Genomic DNA, 23,871 nt, shown 5'->3' on the forward strand with positions numbered 1-23,871 from the left:
AGGCAAATAATAAAAAGATATAATGCTTGTTGATCCAGTATGTTGGTAAGATTAAGAAGGGTTCAGAAGTGCTTTGGTAGAAACTCAGGCAAAGCAGAGTGTGCTGCTACCAGAGGATTCTCATGATGAGTAATGTGCTTTGGAATTCGTTCCCCCACTTTAAGACAAACCTATGTTACATGCTGAAATGTTCATTCAGTCCCCAACCTCAGTATGGTGCTGCAATATGATTTACATTTCTTGAAGTTGCACCCTTTGAAGAAAATCACTACAGATGCTTGAAGCCTGGAATATTCCTGCATTTTGGAATGTGCATATGAGAAAAGCCACTAAACTCAGTTATCATTTTACAGATCAATCAATTCATTGTTAAGAAGAGCAAAGGGAAGGAGGCTCTCAAGTTCCTACTTGAGAAAAAGATCTAAAAGATTTATACTGGATCTCCAAATGACAACATGGGTACACTAACTACACGTTCTAGAAATGCAGAATTTGACTTTGCTGTAAAAATGACTATAAATTTAACTTTGCTGTAAAAATGACTATATATTCCAATTCTAATATTTGAGTTGATGACTTGATTTTCCTATTTCTGATGATATACACTAAACAGCTGCTGTGATCAAAGCCATTTTTCTGTAAATTGTTGAATTAAGTCTATGGCACATTTAACTTTAAAAAGTTACTTAGATGATTCTAAAGCTATGCCACAATAACATCATATAAAGCATAATAAAATTAGGGATACAAATATTGTATTGGGGATAATTATTAGGGATATAAATATTGTGCTTGAAATTATAGAAATATAAATTATCATATTTATATAATATATAAATATAAATTTATATAATTTTATTATATATATTAATGTATAACATTTTATATAAATATAAAATTAGCGATATAAACATTGTGTTTGAAAAACAGAATCTAAAGCAATTCTGGTTTGGTTCCTGGGAAGAGAAAAGCCTTGCAAAGAACTATTTACAAATCAACCACTGGTTTATGTGTGAAGAGGAAAAGGGCACAGTAAATCTTCAAATCAACAAAAACTTACTTTATCATTTCGAAAAGCTTTGGATCTGAGACCTTGATATTCCGAGCCATATTCCATGAGAGGTGAACCATGGGCACTATGGACTTCACGCTCTGCAGCTTATTCCACTCGTACCGTTCCACTGCCAGCTTGTACTGACAGGCTGCACAAACACACACAACAGCAGCCATCAGTCAGGGCAGGAACAATTATCAACCCAGATCACTCTGTTTAGATTAGGAATTTATATCTCTAACAGCTAAACTTCATTCACAATGAGCCATTCATTCCCACTGCGTTTCCATTCTTTGAAATGTCTTCAGAAGTGTATTTATGATGCTGAGAGAACACACAATGCCACAGCAGCAACAAATACCTGTGCAGACAAGTTACTGGCAAGTGTTTGATTTCTCTGCTGAACATGGAGCAGGTATTTCAAAAATGGTGAATTAGAAAATTTTAAAATATTCCTAAAATATTCCAGATTAAAAAAAAAATCCAGGTTTGAAATGTCTGCATCTCACTCTATTCACAATTTATCATGATTCTACACTGCTATGGTATGTAATCTCTTCTTGAGAGGAGAAATGAGTCAGACTTTTTCATTAAGCAGCCTACTCATGCCACCCTTCTTTTAAAAATGTTTTACAAAATTTACTGTGACTGAACATGAGAGGTCTCTCAGTCAATCACACAATCCTAGAGATGCACTCTTTATTGCACCATATAAAGACATATTTTAAACTACTTAAGAAAACAGAAGTTTTTTTGGAAGTACATTCTCTTCAAACACTTGACAGACTCTTGTTTTAGCACTGGAATTTCCTTCCACACTCACAGATAAAAATCCTTCCAAGACCAAACTGAAGAATTCTAGAGCAGTAGGTCTGAGAAACCTAATGTTCCTTATGAAATAAATTTTACAGCTGTTTGCATTTCCTGATGCTCTCACCAAAGAGCTATTAGGTACCCACTCTCCCACCAATATTAGAGGACTAGTCCTTAAGTTTATATGAAATCCACAGTGCAGTTTGCTGCTTAGAACAAATCTGGGAGAAAAAGAAATGACCTAAGAAGACAGAACATAAATTAATATATACATTTTACTCCATTCAAAGCATGAGTGCCAAGGCTGCATTCTTGCTGCTTTCTCTTCCTCTTACAATGGAATTCTTTAAAGCTTCAATATGTCATATTTTAAAAATACAACACATTGGGTTTTTTTCATCTAGTAAAGCATGGCAAATGAGTAATAACTGGCAGGTTCTGTGCCATGTGAAGTATAATATTACCTCCACAGAGCTCAGCACAGGCACTGCTCACACATACCTGTGAGAGGGCCAACGTTCCATGCAATGTTGTTGCACCAGCCAATAGCCTGAACCCAGTGAACAGTGCCAGCATTTATCCACACCAAATCCCCTGGTCTTTGAATAAATCTATAAACTGGGACATTGGCTTCATACAAATCTTCCAAATTCGGCCACCAAGATCCCATTAGGAAATTCATATTGTTCCTGAAACAAGAGGAAAGATAAAGTCTTCAGCATTTCCCAGTGGATGTGTAAGTGGCAGACACTTCCATAAAACTACCTGTGAAGAATGACCATCACCATGGATGTGCTCAGTGACCCACAAACAGTACCCAAAAGGAAAGTGTCACCTGTAAAATTTCTCATCATAATTCCACATTTCACATCCTGCAATACATTAGAACACCTTCCCATCCACCTGCCCATGTGAAGTCAGTTTATAGCTTCCAGTTAAGTTCTATTTTCCTTTAAGTTTCCCAGTATTTCATTGATGCTGAGGCAGACCAACCCTTGGTCAGATCCAGTGTGGCACTGGTGGCCAATGCTGCTTTTTCCATCACTGCCTGACCTCCTGGACAGAGCACAGTAGCTCCCAAGGATGTTTTCTGTTCTGAACATGTACTCCCACTGCCTGTGTGTGCATGTGCAGCTTGCCCACACAACAAGCAACATTTTAACTGTGATCCATGGGTCTGTGCTTTCAGCCAAGGAATGCTGACCCTCCTGAGCAGCATGGAAAAACACCTCCATATGGATTTCTTAACTATGAAGTCTTCCCCAATGGTTATGCAAAATCCACACTCCTCTCCCATCCTTATCTCAGTATTGCACTGCCTTTATACTGCACCATGAGTGATTATTTGCAATGCAGAGTTTTCAAAGACAATCGTGTGCCTTTGGAGAGGCACTGTAGACATTTTGTGAGGTTACCAAGCTCTCAGTTTCTCTGTCAGCATCAGAAGGATACTGACATGCAAGTAACAAGGCCTGTTGTGCCACAGACATCACTATTTCATCAGTGAAAATTACATTTTTGAGATGGCTTCTTTTTAAGGGCGCATGAAATAAGAACAGCTGTCAGTAGGCAGACAGAAAATACAGAGACACTGAGATGAATTCACAGAGCTCTGGAAAAGTTCTGAAGTCAAGAGCTTAATCCAGACTCAACTGGGTAAGCAAAATCTCCCATAGAATCAACTCAGAGGCTCCTGTTTGAGTACTGGCATGATTAGGGGACACAACTGATGCTCCCTCCTTTTTTGTGAGTGCATGTACAAACATTGTTCTGTTTGTTTTTAAAACCACTCTACACAAGGCACAGCAGAGAAATCCTAATTTTAGAGCTGGCTGAGTGGTTCCCCAATGCTCAGGGTACCTCAGCTTTTCCAGGGAGTTACAAATATGTAAGTCTGAGCAAAGCCTGCCATGGCACCTCCTGAGGTCTGAACAAATTAAACTTTCACTCTAAATGCAACAAGAAAACATGCCAAAATACCAGTGACTCTCTATTTGCTTCTGACAAGAGAATTCTGCTTTTGCTTGTGTCACAGGCAACCCAAGTTTCTGTATATTGTACAAATGGGGTATTTTGTATGAACTCTAGATTGTGCATTTTGACCTACTTTTAAAAGACTTTTCTGACTACATGGAAAACCCATAATGTCCCCTTAGAACACCCTCAGTAATTTCCCCCCTCAGGTCTGAGACAGGCACAAAAAATTAGATAAAAGTAAGAGAAAAACACCATGTTCAGCTTACTTTTCACAGAAGTCATTCATGACACCCCAATAGCTTTCAGGGACAACAAACCATTCACAGTCACCTGGACCAATATTTATATTTACTGAGCAAAAGTTGTTATTTTCTTGATGACCTGAAATTTAAGAGAAAAGTAAACATAATTTATGCAAGGCTTTTCTATCAAACAATGCCAGGAAATGCAAAGACACAATTTCTAAAAAAACTTACACCACAGTTGAAGTATTTTTATATATTTTACATGACACTTACATACACTATTTAGGTGCTTCACACAGTTAAGCTACCAGTGCCATGAGAATTCTGCTTTTGTTAGTTTGTGGAAAACAAAATTGGAACTACCAATCTTGGAAATCTGACACATATTTCAGCAGCTCCTCCCTCCTGTAGAAACAAATACTTCAAAAGCTCAGATTTTGTGTTTCATGTTATCTCCTGACAGTCCTGGTCAGTGCAAAACTTTGTGACTTCAGGCACTGAACAGACAAGGAGTACAAAAATGTTTCTGAAAGAGATTTCAAAATTCATGCAGAAATGCCCAGTATTTTATCTTCTTTGAAAGATGGAAAACTGAGCCATAATCCCTAATAAAATATTCTGAAGATCTACTTCAGAAAAAAAAGACCCTGAAATTTAGTCCAGACTCCTCAAATCCCAGTCCAGGTCCCCAGCACAGCACAATTCATCATGGAGGATTGAGTCCTATTCTCAGACAATAAAAATCTAAAAAAGTGGAAGTGTCTGATTTCTATAATTGCACCAGACCCTCTTGGGAAGCTCTAGAAACTTCCAAGGTATGTAAATTGGAAATACTGTCTATGTATATAAACCAAATTTTCTTTTTCTCCTTAAAGAATCCACTATTGCATGCAAGGGGTCAACAGGGCAATTCCCTAGCACTGCAGAAATCCAGAAATTTCCACCCTAAATGCTTTGAACATGCAGAGTGCAGTTAAGTAAGAACTACAAAAATATTGAATATGTATATTTATCCCATTTAGGCATGCTCTAAGATATAGGAAATCTGCAGTGCATTTAAATCCAACATCCCACAGTAGAAGCTGATTTTTTTAATGGGATTATGATGATTCTACTCACCTGGTGTCCTGCTGCCTGGAACCTTCATGTAGAGCTGCACTGTGTTCATGCCCAGGATGGTATGACCAACATGGCTTAGAAGATTTCCTGCTGATACCACACGTACAAAAGCAGGAAGTTTTGTCAGTTCATGGAGTTGCAACTTCCACCTGCAGCAAAATAGCAAATTGACAAACTGTGAATCCCTGAAACTCTTAGAAGAGTCTGGGGAACAAACATTTCCAAAAAATTGTTAGCACAGGTATCTGTGTTACTCTTTCAATTTTAAAATAATTCCAAATACAATCACAAATCTGACAGGTTAGATGAGGGGAAAGATAATTTTGTAGCCAAAGCTGAAACTACAGATCAGAAGATCTGGCCTCTATCCAGGATCCTACAAAGACTATTTCAAGTACCAAAATCCAAGTCCCTATGAGCCTCAGGTTGGCTTTGCTTAGCTTCATTTGAAGTCTCTCTCCCAATATCATGTTCAGAGTAACAGTTTATTATCAACTAGTTTGCATCTACAGATGGGATTTCCTTTATAGAAAAATGGCATCAGTATCTAAAATTCTGTAGCAACCTCTAATCACATCCACAGATGCACACATTGATCTTCTATGCCACAAAAGATGTCATCATCTTAAGTGTCCTTACTCCCCAAACACATGAACTTCTCTTCTTTTCTTATGACTGAACTAGATCAGAATTTTTGTACTGCACAGCCTAGACATGTTGGATCTTTGATGGAAGTATGTATTAACCAGAGATTGAACCAAATAATTTTTATTATAATAAAAACATGCTTTCAGAGTATTTCTAATCTTTTCTAAGCTACCTTCATCTACCCACAGAAGGATATACAGTTTAAATAATACTCAATTTTGGCTTTGAGGCTCTTGAGAGGTATCATGGGCTTACCCACAGGTAAGCATTGGTCTGGTCTTTCCTACATATTTACTGGATAAAGAAGCAAGAGTTATGTAAAGGTGAAAATAGATGACAGTATGAATTAAAGGAAAAAAAATCCGTGAATAACAAAAATTCAGACAAGAAAGAAAAAACCCCTTTAATCTTACGATTTCTATGCAAAAACTAAAAACTTGGTGTTGTCAAGCAAACAATTTAAAGCCTCACAATGAAACAAAGAGAATGGATTAGAAGGAGGACTAGAAAGAATGTTTCTCATGAATGTTTCAACTCATTTCTGGAAAAACAAAAATCCTGGGAAAGAAGTTTGAAAATATTTTTTAGCATGAGAACGACTTGTAACAACAGTTTGAAGAGCAAAGGTAACCATTCCTTGTGGAAACTGGAATTTATCAACAGACTGGCTGATGTCTGAGAATACTACTCTGGATTTCCAGAAGGATTATCATCATCTAGAATCTCATTGTGAGCAGGAGAAACTGTAATCAACTTACTTCTTGTCATCTGACAGGTCAATGTTGGTCCCAAACTTGATTGTTTTAAAAGGTCCTCTTCTCCTCCTCCCAGAGCTGCAAATGTAACAAATGTGTCAGGCAAATGTGAAAAGGGAATGATGGAAAATAGCACACAGAACCAACTACAGAATGAATAGAGTTATAACACACTTACTTATCAGAAGATGTGGATTCATTATCTGAGTGGTCCTTGTGGTGACTCTTCTTCTCATTTTCCTCCTATAAAACGCAATTTCGAAATGTTTTCACACATATATACATACACACAGAAAAGAACATATAAAATATATAGGTATAAAGTGATAACACAGAGATATAAGTACATTTATTTCAAGAAACTGACACAATCTTTGAAATATCCATGTCTAAGATTTTATGTCAACATTTCTTCGTTGTGAAGAAAAAAAAAAAAGTCAGTCAAATGCATTGAAATAAATTTCTTCATGGCTGCAGATTCCATGACACTCAGGCCAGGACAACAGAAAATGTCTACACTGTAAATATTTCTGCTGGCCTGCATTCAAGTTGGAAATGAGTGTATTGGCTTGCTCCATTCTGAGGGTGACCTGGAATCCAGTATTAAATAATTCTGCTAACTTTTTCAAATAAGAACATCTACCTCCCTGCAAAGTCAAGCAGGTATTCTGACAGGAAACTAGGATGACTAATATTTATAAAACTAATTTAATAAAATCCATTATATAAAATCTTTTGAATTTTTCATAGCCATATGCTATTTTAGCACTAGCAGTAGCTGAGACCACGACTAGTGGAAAAAAATCCAGCCAATATTAAATGATGCAATTTGATCTTTTTAGCAGACTGTGCTCAAAACCCTATTCTAAAGACTTCTATTTTGGCAAGTATATGGATATAGAAGGAAAAAGAAAGAGACAAAAAGGAAGAAGGAGCTGTCTGGATTCTGTCCAAAGATCTCTGGCTTTGAATGGGATTGTTGTTAAATCTCAAAGTGCCCTGTGTACCTGAGAAAGTCTTATTCATCCTTTGAATGAAGGACAAAGAGAAACAAAAAGGAACCTAGTGATGATGGATTTATCAAATGCTGCAAGACATGTTAGAAAAGCAATGCAATAGCTTTAGAGGAATAAAGAAAAAAAGATCACTTAGGGCAAGCCAAGAGAACTGTGGCTATAGAAAGAAGAAATAAAGCTTTCATTTAAACACTGCAAAGTCACCTAAGGACAGGTCAGAGCAGTGTTAGGCAAAGGACACATGTACAGTGTCTTTCTAAATTCCAGGAGAAAAATGAAAATTATCACTCTTAAAAACTATTTTATGTATTGCATTTTTACCACCAGTTGGTAACAGTGAGGGGAAAAAATCAGAACACCCTACAGGACACATTGTGGTGCAAATCCAAAGTTGAGGCTTTCAGTGGTATGTGCTAAATTATATAGAATTTAAAAATAGGATATTTAGATAAACAGATATAGATAGCTACTATACTCCAGTGATGTAATGTTCTCCAGCCCTTCTGGAATGACATACAGGAATACAACATCCTACTGAAATTTATTACCATGGCAGAGGAAGGAAAATCCCAGGTTCTAGAAGATTTCTGTGCCCCCCACTTCCCATGGTATCCCTGTTTCTTTTCCTCATCCTTACCAGCTCAAAGCCTTCTGACTAGATTCCCTTCTGTTCCCTTCAACCAGCAATTCATTTCTTTGTTTCTAATCCTCTCCTCTAATGCACAAAATTTAAATTTAGACTTTCTCTTTCCCTTCCTACTGAAATCATTCCTGTTTCTGTGTAAAGGCAGTGAAAATTGCAATAGTCAATTCCCCACAGTGACCTTTTCCCTATTTTCTAACAAACAACCAACCAAAATTATCTCCTTGTCTTAGTTCTACTTTAGCCCAATCTTTTTGCAGCACCAGGCAACATAAGCCTTCAAGGAGTGCCCATAGCCAGTTTCAAGAATGTGCTCATAACTTCTGTATAAAATGTTAATAATACCAATAAAATCACATTTCAGAGAATCCCAGAGTAAGAGAATAGTTAGGGTTGGAAGGGACCTCTGGAGATCATGGGGTCCAACCCCTCTGCCAAGGTAGGAAGGGGAAATATTATTTCTAATACTTCACTCTGTCACATAAGCCTAAAAACTTCTAAACTAAATATGAACTGTTATGTTTGGAACCCAACAAAAGACTAGTATTAGTGTAAACTTCTAATAAGCCACATTCAAATTAATTCAGGACAGTAGGAAGAACAAAGAAATCTGATTTCAAACCATGTGAAATTAGAAGCAATCCAAATTGTAAAAAAGCCTCGAGTTCTAAATATTTTAATGTGAATTTTGACATTATAATATAAAAGCTTAAACTAACAAACTTTAAAGTATGTAATAACCATGAGTTTTACATTATTAAACTCAAGTTTACACTAAGCATTTGGGAAGAACAATATACTATTTGACCCTCTATTCAAAACAGATTTTGAAAATTTACCTGTGCTGTTCAAGCTAATGGAAATGTCTCTGTTTCCTTAGCAGTTTCTGCTTTTTCCAACAGCCATTATTAACTGGCTCCAGAGTCAGTATGGAGTTTGTGAATAACTTGAATATAGCAATTAACTTACCCTTAAAGACTCCTGGAATGAGGAGGCCTGGTACTGTGCATATTTAGCAATTGTTGTATGAGATCTACTGCTTTCACAACGCCAGATTTTCTTTGTTCCAGTGGGGTCCCAGTTTTCATCTGCTGGCTGCAGTAGTTGTGTCCTTACTTCTACTATGTGTTCATTATTGGCTTCAACCAATGTCTTAGTAGAGAAGAGTCCTAGATCTAATTAACAGCAATGAAATTAATAAATGAAGGTTAAAATAGAATAAAACAATTTCAGGAAAATGCCTGGAGTTATCAAAAAGTTTAGTCAAACATAATTTTTACCCTTTAAGTCTTCACAACACTGCCCACCTGAACGTTAATAATTAACACCCAAAAAACTTTCCTCCACATATCCAGTAGAAAATTAGAAAAAACTTGGCAGCCATGGACTATTTTACAAGAAACATTTTACATGCCTTGGCTAAACAAATCTGCAAACAATATTCACACCTATTACCAAGAAAGTATTTTTCAGAGCAGAGCTTAATGAATGTACTCCCATTATAAAACACGTTCCCTACCAGCAGTGGTAGTTTATCTACCTAGAGACTTCAAAATATTGCACACAGTCAAATTATAGATCATTAGATCTAAACACAAAAACATGCATCTGTTTTTTAATAGGAGAATGTCTGGCTGTAAACTTCCATATCCACAGCTCAGTTCCCCACTGTGCTCAACAAAATCTGCTGAATTTGTGGTGAGGTGTTTTTTGACAAGACCAAGATTAGAAACAACAGCAAACTGAGAAATGACAAATTATCCTAACAACTTGGAATATACAGGTAAAATAATATTATAGATATAAAATATCCACTTCTAAGAACTGAGAGACTTCTCTTTAAAAAACATTAATTCCTCCCCAAAGTTACAAAAAAAAACCAAAGAAAAAAAAAAGGTAAATTTACCTAATTTAAGCGCTCCAGCAAGGCCACGTATTACAGTAACAGGGTTGTTTGGATTTGTACAAAATTGATGTAAAGGTGGAAAGAAAGCATCTCGTTTATTTTCCAACTGCAAAATTATAATGGAATATTAGATGTCAGATCAATCTAGATTCCTTATTTTTAAAACAAGAAAGAATGATAAAACAAAAGAGAAATAACAGAAAGAAAACAGGAATTTTCTGCATTTCCCTGCACTGTGGGGAATGAACAGCTACATCATACAATTATTTCTATGGTAAATGCTGGGTTCACTCCTGAAATTAATTTGTTACTGTAATTTGTTTCTTGGCAAGAATTATTCCCAGGTTGCTTCAGCTTTGCAACTCAGGTTTCCTGAACTTAATTTCTTTATCTGACAGTAGCCTTGTACATTCCCTAAATCTGCAGAATTCTCTGAAGAGCAATACAGTTTCTTTTCAGAAGTAAAAAAGCGCTAATTTTACAGCTAATGTATACAAGAAACAGTATAATTAAAAGACTACTCTCATGGTGTATCTCATGTTAACCAGAAAGGTTGATTTGATTTTCTTATGCTTCTCTGCACCTATAACCTCAATTTTATGCCATAGCCTCCCTCCTGATTTTGTCTTAAATTGCTATGAATCCTTTAGAATGCTGAAGGCATTTCTAGCAATAAACAAAACACAACAGGGAGTTCCCAAAGAGTGGCACAACTGCACAGTCTGTGGCAGCGTGGTGACTTTCCAGCTTTGTGAGTACTCAACAAAACTGGGATGGACTTTTATTAAGACAGATGAGTTCAGGTGTAACACATCTGGAAAACATCTGGAAGCACCATTGCATCCAGCCTAACCCAGCTCTCAGCACACTCAGACCCAAGTGCCAGCCTCTTCTGGTCCCCAGACTGAGGTGACCAAAGCCAACTTCAGCTTTCCACACTGCCTGTATGGACACACTGTAATTTATTTTTCTGCTATTAAGGAAGTGGATATCCTGTAATTTATTCTTCTATTACTAAGGAAGTTAGCTCAATAAAGCTATTATGAAACTTTATTTTCAGAACAAAAGTTGTAATGCTTGCATAAGAAAATACTACTCAACTAAACCCTGCCTTTTCCTGGTGACATTTTGTTCCTAACATCACCTCAACTTTTATTCATTTTTCTTCATTATGTTTTGAAGCAGATTGTTATGAGAGTTTAGTTCAATTACTTGCTCATTTATGCATAAGCTGTCACTTACAAAAAATTGTACATACATTTTTGAAATACTGTGCATTGTATATAATGAACTGTTTTCCTTATTCTGCCAACATTTTGAGTATTAAAAGCAAAAAATCTGAAGTATTTTTCCTTTTGTCTACTGAAATTCTTAATTTACAGGTACTTTAAGAGTCAAAACTATGTCCCAAAATTTTCTTTAAGGCTGGCATTTCTCCTGCCTATACACCAGTTTGGAGAGCACCGTAATTAGAACTCAGTGATGAACAGGACATCTTTAAAATAATTACATTATGTAATTCAGATATCCAAACAATTACAAAAGACAGGCAGCAATGTACTTCTGCCACTAGATTTACTTACATAAATACTAGGTGTAGGTGGATTCAGCTTGTCCTTTGGCAAGGGAGGGTACGGTGGAGGCGGTGGTCGTGGAGGTGGGCATTTATCCAAGAGAATACTACTGTTAGATAAGCCATTTTTACCCAGATTCCTAAAAGGAAACAAGAGCTGTCTCTGTCAATACTTGACAAATAAAATAAATGTGTATCAGTGTAATCTCTTATGCAAAATAATGTTGTATAAGGAGAAACCATAATTTAAGATGCAAATAAAGCTCGCATGTTTTAATCAAGAATTTTCCATCTATAATTTGATATTATTCAAACTTATTCCCATTTTGCCTGCTGAATTTGCAACATCATCACTATTAGTTAAAAATACAGCCATTTTCAATAAGAGCAAGCATGACACATTTTGATAAAATTTAACAGGAAAATTTAACATTTCAACTGCAAATGAAGAATCTTAGCAGCTGGATGATCATTCCACAGGAGCTGAAGTAGCAGAGCAGAAGTCAGAAAATGACAATGTCTCAACCAAAAAAATGCTGAGTCACAAAAGCCAATTACAGCTACACTGCAGACACTGAACTGAGCCACACCTACCCCTCCCTGCCTTACACATTTTGAAGCAGAAGGAGCCACTGCTTTATAATCAATTTTTTGGAGCAATAAGGGAGAGGGCCTATTCCCAGCGAGCTGCTGTCAATGTCCTGTGTGTGACTCCAGGGAGAATCTCTCTGCCTGCATCTGCAGCCTCTCCCTGGAGATTTCCAGGCGTGCAGGACCCATTGGATGTGTAACTTTTCCTATAATGGATGACCTGAAAAGTCTCCATTCTGAGCTTAGCCTGGAGTCAATACCCAGTCACCATCACTGGGAATGTACTGACAAAACCATCTCTTATATTCTTGTTAAAAATTACTCAACTACTTCAAAATTCTTCCCACTAAACACTATTCAAATCCTTCTTCCAAACTCCTTTGATTCACTGTTGTTGCATCCCACAAAACAGGATGTTTCTAATGTATAATTTAGTCATATATATTCATAAAATTCACTGGTTACTAAAGTTTTGGGTTTTTCTTATAACAACAGTCTTCAGCAGAAAACACAAATTTTTATCAGATGAAACTCCTAGGGACAAAAACTTCTTTCTGAAACTGAGCAACAATGTACAGGCCAGGTATTGAGTCATGAGATCACTGCTTCAAATCAAGCCAGCAGAACCCACAGGATGGACGTGGGGCTTGAGATCAGATCAGACAGAATGACATGACAAACAGTTTAAACAAAATGGGCAAACATCTCACACACCACAAAGCACACCTGTCACACAGCTCATTCCTTGTGCTAGGTGAGTCCAATGCCAGGATTTCACTTCCAAGAAAGTGAAAGAGTGATGCAGAAGCTTTGATTAGTCATCATCCAATTTGGCAAAAAAAATCACTGGGCAGCGCTTAATGTCTGGTGTAGCTATTGCAAAGGCTTCACTGTCCCCACATATACAAAAAAAAGCCAACAAAAGCAAACAAAAAAGAACCCCAAAATCACATGGCAATATAAAACCATCACCCTTCAAAAATTTATTGACCATAGCTGCATGAACCTCATACCCAGACTATCTATGCAAAGTGAAACTAGAATCTAAACAGCAGGTAGCAGACATTACTATAACCTCTGCATTACCAAACACAGAAATAAACCCAACAAAAACAAATGCACAGTATTAAAAACAGGAGAGAACTTCGACAAAATTCAGTTTGCATCATAAACAGTTCTCAGGAAATTTCTAACTGAAGGAAAATGAGGAAAAGTGAACTTGAAGCAAAAGGGACATTGTTCAGAACTAACAGGACTTGAGCTGCTGCAGCCACAGCAAGGTGATCACAGTGAAGGCTCCATAAAGCCAGAGCACCTGGGGGTTTCAGGGAAGGTGACAATGCAGAGAGGAGAAACTTCTCTACACTTAGAGGAACTGCAGGTCTCAAAAGGCAGAGGAGAAGGGAAAGAAACAGCATGAAGGAAAAGATCAGATTAACAAAGACATCTCATAAACCCAGCACTTGAAGCTGGTATTACCAATTGCACGCTGTAATTTCCTATTAAGCTACTAAAATTCTACGTGGAAATTTTAAGAGGAAAATGGACAAAGAATAGCAAAGCTGAGATAGCAAAACATTCATAATTTAAGTGGTACAGGAAACAGATGGGCAGAATATTTAAAGTTGTCTTTAACAGACCAGCTTCACTCTATCATCATTTTTTCCTATTTTTTTTTTAACTATGAATCAGAATATCTTACTATTAATAACAAGCCAAGAGAGCTATTAAAGAACAATTCTTGTAATTGTTAGTGTGCCAAACAGAGCAATAGAAATTATAAAAAACACTATAGAAATACTAAAAATATTTGCTACCATGGTGTGAGTATCCCCTGCCAGCCTCTCCACTTCTGAAAACACAGAACTACAGCCAGTGCAAGTGAAAGACCCTTTTTCACCACAGCACCTGTGCTGAAAATCCCACACATCCCAGTTTCAAGAATGCAGTTTTTGTGAGAGGATTTCATAGTGGTTGAAAGAGGCAACAAATGCACTGCTCAAGACAAAACAAGCCTGATTTATTCCCCCAGAAGAAACTGGATACCCAGTCATCTGTGATGAAGGAATGAAGAGAAGGACAAACTTCATTCATTTAAATTGACTTCCAGAGGAAACTGGCTTCTTGTGGACTGTGCACGGCCAACACCCTTCACTCCCAGAGCGGGAGGAGAAGGCAGGAGCAGCTGTCAGGCTCAGAGGGACAGACACAGCCAGGGGTGCACAGGAAATGCAGCCTGTCCTGAGCCACAGCTGCAGCACTCAGACCGCTGCAAATTGCTCCAGGGGTGAAAGCACCAACTCATGAAGTGCTTCACCCTGAGGAGCAAACCCAAACTGCCCTGCTTAGGAGAACATCAACCACTAAGGATGGAGCTGGTGCCTTAACTTCACACAAATCACTCAATCAATGGAGTTGGAAAAGACCTCTGGGGTCACTGAGTCCAATCCAGCCCATGGCCCGGAGTGCCACATCCTGCCTTGGAGGAACTCAACCTCCAGGGACAGTGACTCCACCACCCCCCTGGGCAGCCCTTCAATGTTTAATCACCCTTTCTGTGAAGAAATTCCTCCAACCTAAACCTCCCCTGGCACAGCTTAAGGCCATGTCCTGTCACTGGTTTGCTTGGGAATATTTCATGTAGTCATGGGATCTCTTTTGAATCATCACATCATTAGAACAGCAATCATCACATTCATTAGAACACCCCTTTTAATTATACTTTACTGTTTTCTAGGATACATTCCCACAGCTATTAAGAGACAGTTTACAGCTTTCAGTCTTAGGTAAAAACTTCCCCTCTGGCTGTCCCTAAACTCACAGCTGACCAGAAGCTCAGGTGTGACACAGTTTCAACAGTCACCCACAGAACACTTGGCAGGCAATTGCCAGACACATTTTAGGTACAGGATTGATTCTGCATCATCCCATCTGCCCAAAAAACCACAAAAAGTATCATGGAGATTTAAAGCCACCTGAGTTACACAGCGATATAAATTTTAATTCCATTTTGAAATAAAAATTCTATCTCAAAAATATTAACATTAACAGGATAAAACTTATTTTCCCAGAACCAAGAATCATTATCACTAATTAGAATACTTTATGTTTATTAAATTAATCACCTCAACACTTCTACTATTTCACTCAACCCTTATGTCACACTGAGAGAATTATGTCTATTTCTCAGGAAGCGTGCTCTTCAAGTCCTCTGGAACTTTTCCTGTTTTCCAAGAACTATTAAAAAAAACCTATATGAATTACAAACAGTTCTCTGGCTCGCTCTTTCAGAGTTCATGGATGCATGTTATCTGGGCCTCTGACTTAGAAATGCCAAATTTAAGTACAACTGCTGTTTAACCTTCTCCTTGACAAGAGAATACGTTCCATGATGAGAACATTTTATCTGCCTTTTTCCCAAGCACAGAACAAAAATATTTACTGAACACTCTTGCCTTATTGAACATCCTGATACTTCTGTGCAGACATGATTTTTTAAATTTTTTTTTGGTTTTGTCTAAAGACTTTCCTCTTCCAAACATCATTTCTGTGTTTTCTAGAACTCTTAGCTTCAATACCTTTTAAAATATTTGCCCTTTTTGTTTCTGCTTGGGAGATTATGACTTTTTGATGATAATGAAAAGTTCCTAAACAACTTCTACTTATCTATACATTTGGATTTTAGGTACCATTTACAGGTCAAAACAGAGTAAGTTACAAGCATTTGTGCTTAAGCAGTTATTTTTGTTGTGAAGTCAGTCTAAGTGAATTATTATTTGAGGATTAGCTGTATGAGAATTAACAAGGTTTTACTGCTCAAGAGATTATAGTTATTTAGAAGAACAAAATTAATACCCTCTCTTTCCACCAATAAAAATCACATTTAAAATGAACACATGGAACACGTGGATTTATTTGATACTCTATCTCAATTCTATCAGAGTTAATTAATCCACAAAGAGCAAGGAACAAGACATTTTATTTTTGAAACGCGCCTGCAGAAGGAGTCAGCTGAAGCACTGGGCTGCACAGCACCCACTTGGGGCCCTCCTGCCTCAAACCAGAACCTCCCACCCTTCACAATGAGCAGATACAATCAGCTGCTTTCTTACTGGGAGTTATTAGAAAACCACAGAAAACCACCTGTCAACCCCCAGCAGCCTGGGAAGAAGGAGGTTACACACAACTCCCAGCTTGGCTCCCTGGGCCTCCCCTCCCCAGGCTCCTTCTGCAGCCAGGGGATAGAGAGGAGCTCTCAAAGGGAATATAAAGAAGTCAAGTCAAGCTTACATTATGCTTAAATGCAAGTAATGCCAGATAATTACACAACCTGTTTATCATGCAATTCCCTACCCCAGCCTTTCACAACCAGGTACTAGCTGGCAATACTCCCAGAGATCTTTCATGAAACACAGAAAATCCTACAATAGAACCATGGATTTTCTCATTATGCAAATGTATTTCTAATTATTTTTCAATTCTGTTCTGATTTTGACCTCAATAGTACAGGTTGGCAGTGAATTTCATAGGTTAATTACATGTTATGTAAGATGTAATGTTCCTTTTTTTCTTTTCTTAATGACTTTTACATCTTTCCTCTATTTCATTTGCTAATCACCTTGCTCTGAGGCTGTAAGACAAACAGAATCACATCACTGTCTTACATAAGAAAAGCATTATAACAAGTGGCACCAAACTTTTTCGTATGCTTGCCTTTCCCTCTGAACTGCAAATTTTCCCATGGCTTTTTTTTTCACTCACAGATAATTCTGCTTCCCATTTGCAGAGTTCTGTATTTGCCATTTGAACAAAACAGAATCTCTTATTCTAAGCAGTGTTCAGCTTGTGAAATCACAGTGTTTAACATTTTATTCTTAAAAGTTTTGCTATGGTGAAGTTCACTTGCCAGACGTAACGTGCTTTTAGAGGAACTGAGCAATTCTGTCTTGAAGCCAAACAAGTCCTTTGTTTGTAAATAAAATTCCCAATAAAACAAGAATTGCTTTTTTTGTTTTTAAAAACAAAACACTAATTTAATCCAGGTCCTTCCTCCACAAAGTACTTCCTCTCAAATAGATTTAGGCTCTTTTCCTGTGGATAATGGAGCTCCCAAACTAGTGATTCACTGACTTTCCAGACCAGGCTCAGGGAGCAGCATCTTCAGTAAGGACAGAACAAATTTTTTTTCTGCCCTGGGCTCCAACAGAGCCCTTGGAGCAAGGAGAAGTTTGCCCACCTCAGCCTCTGCCATTCCAACTCCTCAGGAAATGGATTTACTGCCCTTGTGTAAATGCTGGCCATTTATCAGACCCCAGTTCCAGACTCTTCAGCCCAGAGCATCACAGAATCAACAAACCACTAAGACTGGAAAAGATCTCTGGGATGATGGAGTCCAACCTGAGACCAAACATCACTCTGTCAACTGGACCATGGCACCACGTGTCACCTTCTGCTGCTCCTTGAGCACCTCCAGGGAGGGTGACTCCACCACCCCCCTGGGCAGCCCATTCCAATGTCTAATCCCTCTTTCCATGCAAAAATTCCTCTGTTTGCTCCCTGTCCTGTACTTGTATCATTTTACAAGGCCCCTTGAGAGGCAGCCCATCTCTCTGGTCTCCTGGCACTGTTCTCAATGGATTATTCTACACTTTCCCTCTCTGAACACCAAGCAGAAAGAACTATAAAAAGGCCTTATTCGCCCCTTTTGATACACATTACAGTCAAACCTACACCTCTCATTTGCCTTCCCCAATCCTGCCAAATTGGTAAAGCTTTCAACCTCAGAAATGCTTCAGAGCTGTCAAATGAGTCTTTCGATGGATCACCATAGAAATGACAAGGACAGCTTCCAGCTGACACAAAGTTGCCCAGCTGGGCTCTTCAGAACTGCCTGAGGACCTCTGGAGTTTTGTTTGGACCTCTGCCTGTTCTTTCAAGGCTGTGAACACACTTTAATAAACAATGAAGAAAAATAATAATAACCAAGATTATTTCTTACTTCTTTTATGAGAAACAATACAAATCAACTCAGGAACTTTTCTACGTTGCTTCAACTAAGGACCTGACCTCAGACCAGTTTTAGAAAGGACAACTGGTAGACTTTAACTGAGATGGATCCTGGGTTTCTATCTCTACTCTGGGATGTTAATGAGATGCACCAGTTGAAACACTGAGTGAGAAATCAGCTGGTTTCACTTCGGTAGAAATAAACACCTCGAGTGTTGAATCTCAAGTCTTGTGATAATGTTTCATTAATTCTCCTTTCAGAAAGATTGCTCACAGGGAAAAGATACTTACATTTCTAAGAGCACAGAAAAGAGCTTTTGGTAGCAGTCTTTTTAAGGAAACATGATACACAACCAGACCAAGAAGCACACTCTTCTTTTTTTTCCCCTATTAACAATGGGCTTTTCTAATAACAAACTCAGAGCAGTTATTCTTAGCATATTTTCTTTTTTTAATTACACGGTTTTCACTTATGCTCAGAAATTACTTGGGGTTGTGTTGGTTTTTTGTTGTTTTTTGTTATTGGTTTGGTTTTTTTTTAATGACCTTAACAGGAGATTTTCTTTAGGAATCTTAGGAAGGATAATTAATCTAACAGTGCACTCTTTTATCTATTAATTTGCTCAGAGGTCTAAAGAACTTTACTCTACTATGTAAACAGTTTACCAAACATAATTTAGTTGGTTTATAACCACCTTAAAATTTACTGCTGCAACCAGTTTTATTGGTAGGGAAGACTAACCAAACCCCACTTCCCTGAATCACCTCCTCAATTCCTTTTCATCCCTACACTCCAGCAGCAGTTTAACAAGATGAGCACATTTGCCACCCCACTGTTCTCCAGAACAGCATCTTAATGAGATTTGCATATCTGAGTCAATAGCTCAGCTCCTGCATTTCTCAATTCCTCGTGGCTTTTCAGTGACATTGTCTGGCCCTTCAAGGGAAGCTCCTTGTACAAGTATTAATTGCTGTGCCAGCACCCTATGTCTGACCCCTTCTCAGCCTCCTCAACAACCTCATTTCACCCCAGGAACAGAATGGAGCTCTGTTAAATATTTCCTCAACATTCGCACCAAGGAAGATGGATATAAAGAAACTTTTCAGCCTCCACAATTATCTTGCCCTACTTAAGTGCTCACTTTAGTCTTTGGCAAAACAAAGCATTTACCAAGTCTGTTTCTACAGAGCAGACAACCCATTCACACGTAATAAAAGAAGAATCAAACTGAGTTTTCTCTTTGGCCCGTGTTTTGCATTTTATGGTACAAAGCATCCCCTTTCACCTAATGGCTTCACTTGAGCAGCTTTTATTAAGACAACACTTGTTTATGTAAGGCAAAATGACAGTCTCCCAGCATTTATTTCTGTCTAACTAATTCTGATTTTATTTTATTGTGATGCAAGACTTCTGAATGCCTCTTCTAATAAACTGCTTTCACTATAAAAACCAGCAAATTTCCATGCTTCTGATGCTCCTTTGTTCTTAAGCAACACACAAAACCCTTCGAACTTTGAACAGGTCACTTTTAGGTGGTGAGCATTACCATAAAATCCCTCCTGTGAGATGAGGAACTTCATTATCCTGCAGTTCACTCTCCTGCACTAGGTCAATTGTAGTTACCTTGTGAATCAACTCCCGTGCATTACTAAATCCCAAACTGCTACTAATGCCAGGTCTTTTGTGCTCTAAACACAAATAAACACGTAGGGTCTAAAAGATGCAAAAAATGGCTCTTTTAGGCAAGACTTTTTTAAACATGAAAGCATCTGAAAAAAAATTAAAAAATAGACATCTGAGGACTTCAATGCAACTCACAAAGAATATAAACAGCCTGGTTGTGAAGTAAGCATATAGTAAACAGAGCCAAATGCAGAACAATGAGGAAGAAAATAAAAATGAATAATCTAGTGCTCCAGCTATAAAAAAAAAATCCAAGCTACATCCACCTGTTCCTACCTGTAAAAATGTCTATTTTTGCCTGGAGAATATCATCAAGACAACAGATTCCAGTGACTATTGTCAGATAGCAAGAAGAATGTGCCAGAGGATAACAGAATATAATTATCCATATTAGAGATAAAGCCAGAATAATTTCTGAACACATCAAATAAAATAAGGGTATGTATGCACACATGAATACATTTAAGGCCCAATAAGTGTAGCTCCAATATAGAAAAACTAATTCTGCAGGACAACTCCCCTCTCTCCATGCATTAAGCTTATTCAACACAGGTGTCTGGAATCTTGTCTGCTCCATTTATCTGTTGTGTTTTAGGGTTTGTTGTTGTTTGGGGTTTGGTTTTTTGGGGTTTTTTTTGTATGTTTGTTTTTGGTTTTTTAAGAAAAAAAATCAATTCTTTTCATGTTTTCTACTGTGGGTTGCTTTTCTGCAATTTTTACAGTAGTTCTAAAAATCAACACTTTTGGTCACAAATTCGTATTTCAGTCTCAAGATACCACTTGCAGAGACAGCACCCAAATATAATCAGTCCTACAGGAAGCACTTTCAATTCTTTGTTATTGCATTCCCACACAGTGTGTTAAAATAAAGCTCAACATGCAGTATTGAAGCTCACAGTATCTGATACATTAGCATATAAATATCTTCCATTTTACTACATATATATGTAATTTTTTTTTGCCATTCAGCAGGCCTTTGAGCAGATTATCTTTTGAAGTTCTCCCCCCAGACATTTTTCTTTATGTCAGTCATGCACACAACAGGTGTAACAAGTATGTTCTGCCCAAAATTCTGCTCCAGAGCTGTCATGTGTATGCCTGTACATCTTAAAGCAAGGGCAAATCAGTTACTCAGCAAAGGACTGGGAAATCCCTGTCTTCAACTTTATGAATAGAAGCAGTCAGGCATATTAGAATGGCAGGAAAAAAAAAACCCCACTATTAATATATTATACAGGGTTTATATCCAGAGTTATGGTTTTTATTAGTATGAAATAACAGATAACCAGCTCTAGCACAAGTGAGTTACTGTACTTCTCAGAGTCTATTATTAGCAGACATATGCAGAATTTCCAGAAAGCTTTGTTTGCCTAGAAGAAATCCTGTCTCAAAACCTGTAAATGTAGTTCAGACTGATGCAGTAATTGACCTCAGAGCTGCTAAAAAATCCAAGCCTCTCCTCCACTTTTCCCTATCACCCAGCTTCTAAGCCCAGTGCCTTGCTGAATGAAGGTGCAGACAGGCTGAAGAGGGAGCTCTCAATCTCTAGTCCGTATGAAAGAAAGGGAAAAAAACACATTAACAACATCTAACACCTTTTGAGCAGTCTGCAAACTACATGGGACAAAGTATTAGCTTACCTCCCTTGAAAAATTATGATTACATGAGCCTGTACCGACTGTAAGAAGCCAAATGAAACAATTTTATGAGCCTTCCTTTATCTTGGAAATTAAATATCATGAGAAATACTACACCTCCATCAAAGAGCACAAACATAAGGACTTGCTGGTTTACAGACTTTGTAGCTAAAATGATAAATGTTTTGCTAGGAACACTAACTGCAGATCTCTCAGACAACAGCACACCAAAAACATCAAAATGCAACATTTCACTAGAGTGAAACACCTCCCGTTACTCTCTCAAGAAAGCTACATTCCAATTCTCGAGGCAGATCAGGTAAACTTAAAAAAAAAACTTAAAGGCTCTAACAGTTTATATTATGCCTATTTGCAATGCACTCATCCTAACACCACAAACTGAAGCTATTTTTCATATTTCTACTAGAAAGAACACATACGTGGTCCCAATTAAAAAAAAAAGCTGTTAAGCTGTTAATTTTTATGAATGTAGTATGTGTAGCAATGTCATTTGGAAATGAACATTACAGTAAAACTTAATATTTGAAACATGACAAAATAGGCTCCCTAAAGGTTTTTTTCCTCTCTTTTATGAAATTTATCTTGGTAACAGATAGTGACAGACTGCTATATCATGGATCAGTATTAGTCATCAAATCCCACAACATTAGGAACTACAAGCTCTCAGTCACAGTAACAGATGCAGGTTTTTTTTGTAGAATGATAGAAACATACTTTTATACTATTTTTTTTAATATCAAGAAGAGTAATGCTCAAAACCACCATATTTTGCTATATAAAATATAGCAAACATACATCCTAAATAAAGTGTTTTGGAGTAAAATATATTGAGGCGGTAAGAATTCCAACAAGAATTCTAACAGAGAAAAATACAGACAACATTTCAACTAAAAGAACTGCAAACAGAGTTCAGGATGGAAAAACAGCAGAGTATAGCCCAAAACATTCAATAACCACATGGTAATGATTAAAGGGGCTTCTGTGAACTTTAAAGACATCTTAGGTAACATTTTCAAACACAGTGACAACTGTAAAGGACAGCTACAGAAATTACAGTGCTCTAAATGGTCATTTCAATTTCTCACCTAGTTTGGATTTCAAACTTTTTTTTTTTTTAAGAAAGCAGGCAAATCTCTCCAAAGACTACCAAGAAAACCTGAGGTATTTTACACAGAGAAGGCTGTGAGCAGCAAGCACTAAATGTGAATTTGCAAAGCTAATGACTGCCTGACAGGCTCCCTGCTAGCACAGGCACCAGAGATGAACACTGCCAGATTTAGCTGCAGCACTTTAAGTTATTATTGCTCAGGGTTCAGCCATCCTCCTCTGCCACAGCCACTGGCTACTGCAGGGGGGGTTGTATTTGCTGCATTTCTAACACCACTGTAGCCTACAGTGAAATATCTTTGCCACAAGTCATTGCTAAGAAGTTTTATCTGGACTTCCACAACCCAGCCTTCCATACTCTGTGCCATTCTGCAATTCCAGCCATGAAGACACCCAGGAAAACACTGTGCAATTTGCACAACCACACTGCAATCCCTGCCAGGTTTTCTAGTGGCTGGCCTCACATTTTGCCTTAATCTAGTCTGCCTCTGATTTAAAATGATCCAAGCTTACTGACTAAAGATAAAACCAACAGTAACACACCTGCTGATCAACTGGAACATAAGAACAATCAAAAATACCTGAACTGTAACACTACAGACTCACAACCTGCTGCACAAATGCATTTTTAACACAATCCATCAGCTGAACAACTCCTGGGCTGGAGCTATAGATGCTGAAACCACCGCTACCCAAAAAGCCATCTCTGGTAGAGAGCTGAAGGACAAGCTGACACACCAGATGGCTCTGTGACCACTCAGGGGGACACCAACAGGCTGGAGAAATGGGCCAACAGCAATCTCTGGGCATTCAGCACAGGGAAGTGCCAAGTCCTGCAGCAGGGGAAGAATAACCCCATGCAGTGGTACATAGAAAATAGAGATTTTCTACGTTAGGGGTGACCCAGCATGAAGAGCTTTGTCCAGGCTGACTGTGGAGTCTTTCCACCCTTGGAAATATTTAAAACCTGGCTGGACATGGCCCTGAGCAGCCTGCTCTAGCTGGCCCTGCTGGGAGTTGGGAGGATGGATGAGATGATCTCCACAGAGGTCCCTTCCTGCACCTCCCACCTCAAC

The 23,871-nt window shown here is 37.9% G+C and overlaps 1 protein-coding gene across 10 annotated transcripts in view; it reads right to left on the reverse strand.

Moving 5' to 3' along the window:
- The window catches only part of KDM6A (lysine demethylase 6A), a 153,391-nt gene that overhangs the window by 10,135 nt on the left and 119,385 nt on the right, over positions 1–23,871 (reverse strand). For all 10 annotated transcript variants that reach the window (XM_071430276.1, XM_071430271.1, XM_071430272.1 and 7 more), the window contains 9 exons: positions 11,760–11,889; positions 10,177–10,282; positions 9,240–9,445; positions 6,790–6,854; positions 6,615–6,689; positions 5,209–5,357; positions 4,111–4,225; positions 2,369–2,556; positions 1,061–1,202 (listed from right to left, as the gene is read on the reverse strand). In XM_071430276.1, coding sequence (XP_071286377.1) covers positions 1,061–1,202; positions 2,369–2,556; positions 4,111–4,225; positions 5,209–5,357; positions 6,615–6,689; positions 6,790–6,854; positions 9,240–9,445; positions 10,177–10,282; positions 11,760–11,889 — 1,176 coding nt within the window. The remainder of the gene's footprint in view (positions 1–1,060; positions 1,203–2,368; positions 2,557–4,110; positions 4,226–5,208; positions 5,358–6,614; positions 6,690–6,789; positions 6,855–9,239; positions 9,446–10,176; positions 10,283–11,759; positions 11,890–23,871) is intronic.

The sequence above is a fragment of the Agelaius tricolor genome, unplaced genomic scaffold (assembly GCF_023055355.1).
Source record: "Agelaius tricolor isolate 1412-34295 unplaced genomic scaffold, bAgeTri1.0.p SCAF_7, whole genome shotgun sequence".
NCBI lineage: Eukaryota > Metazoa > Chordata > Aves > Passeriformes > Icteridae > Agelaius > Agelaius tricolor.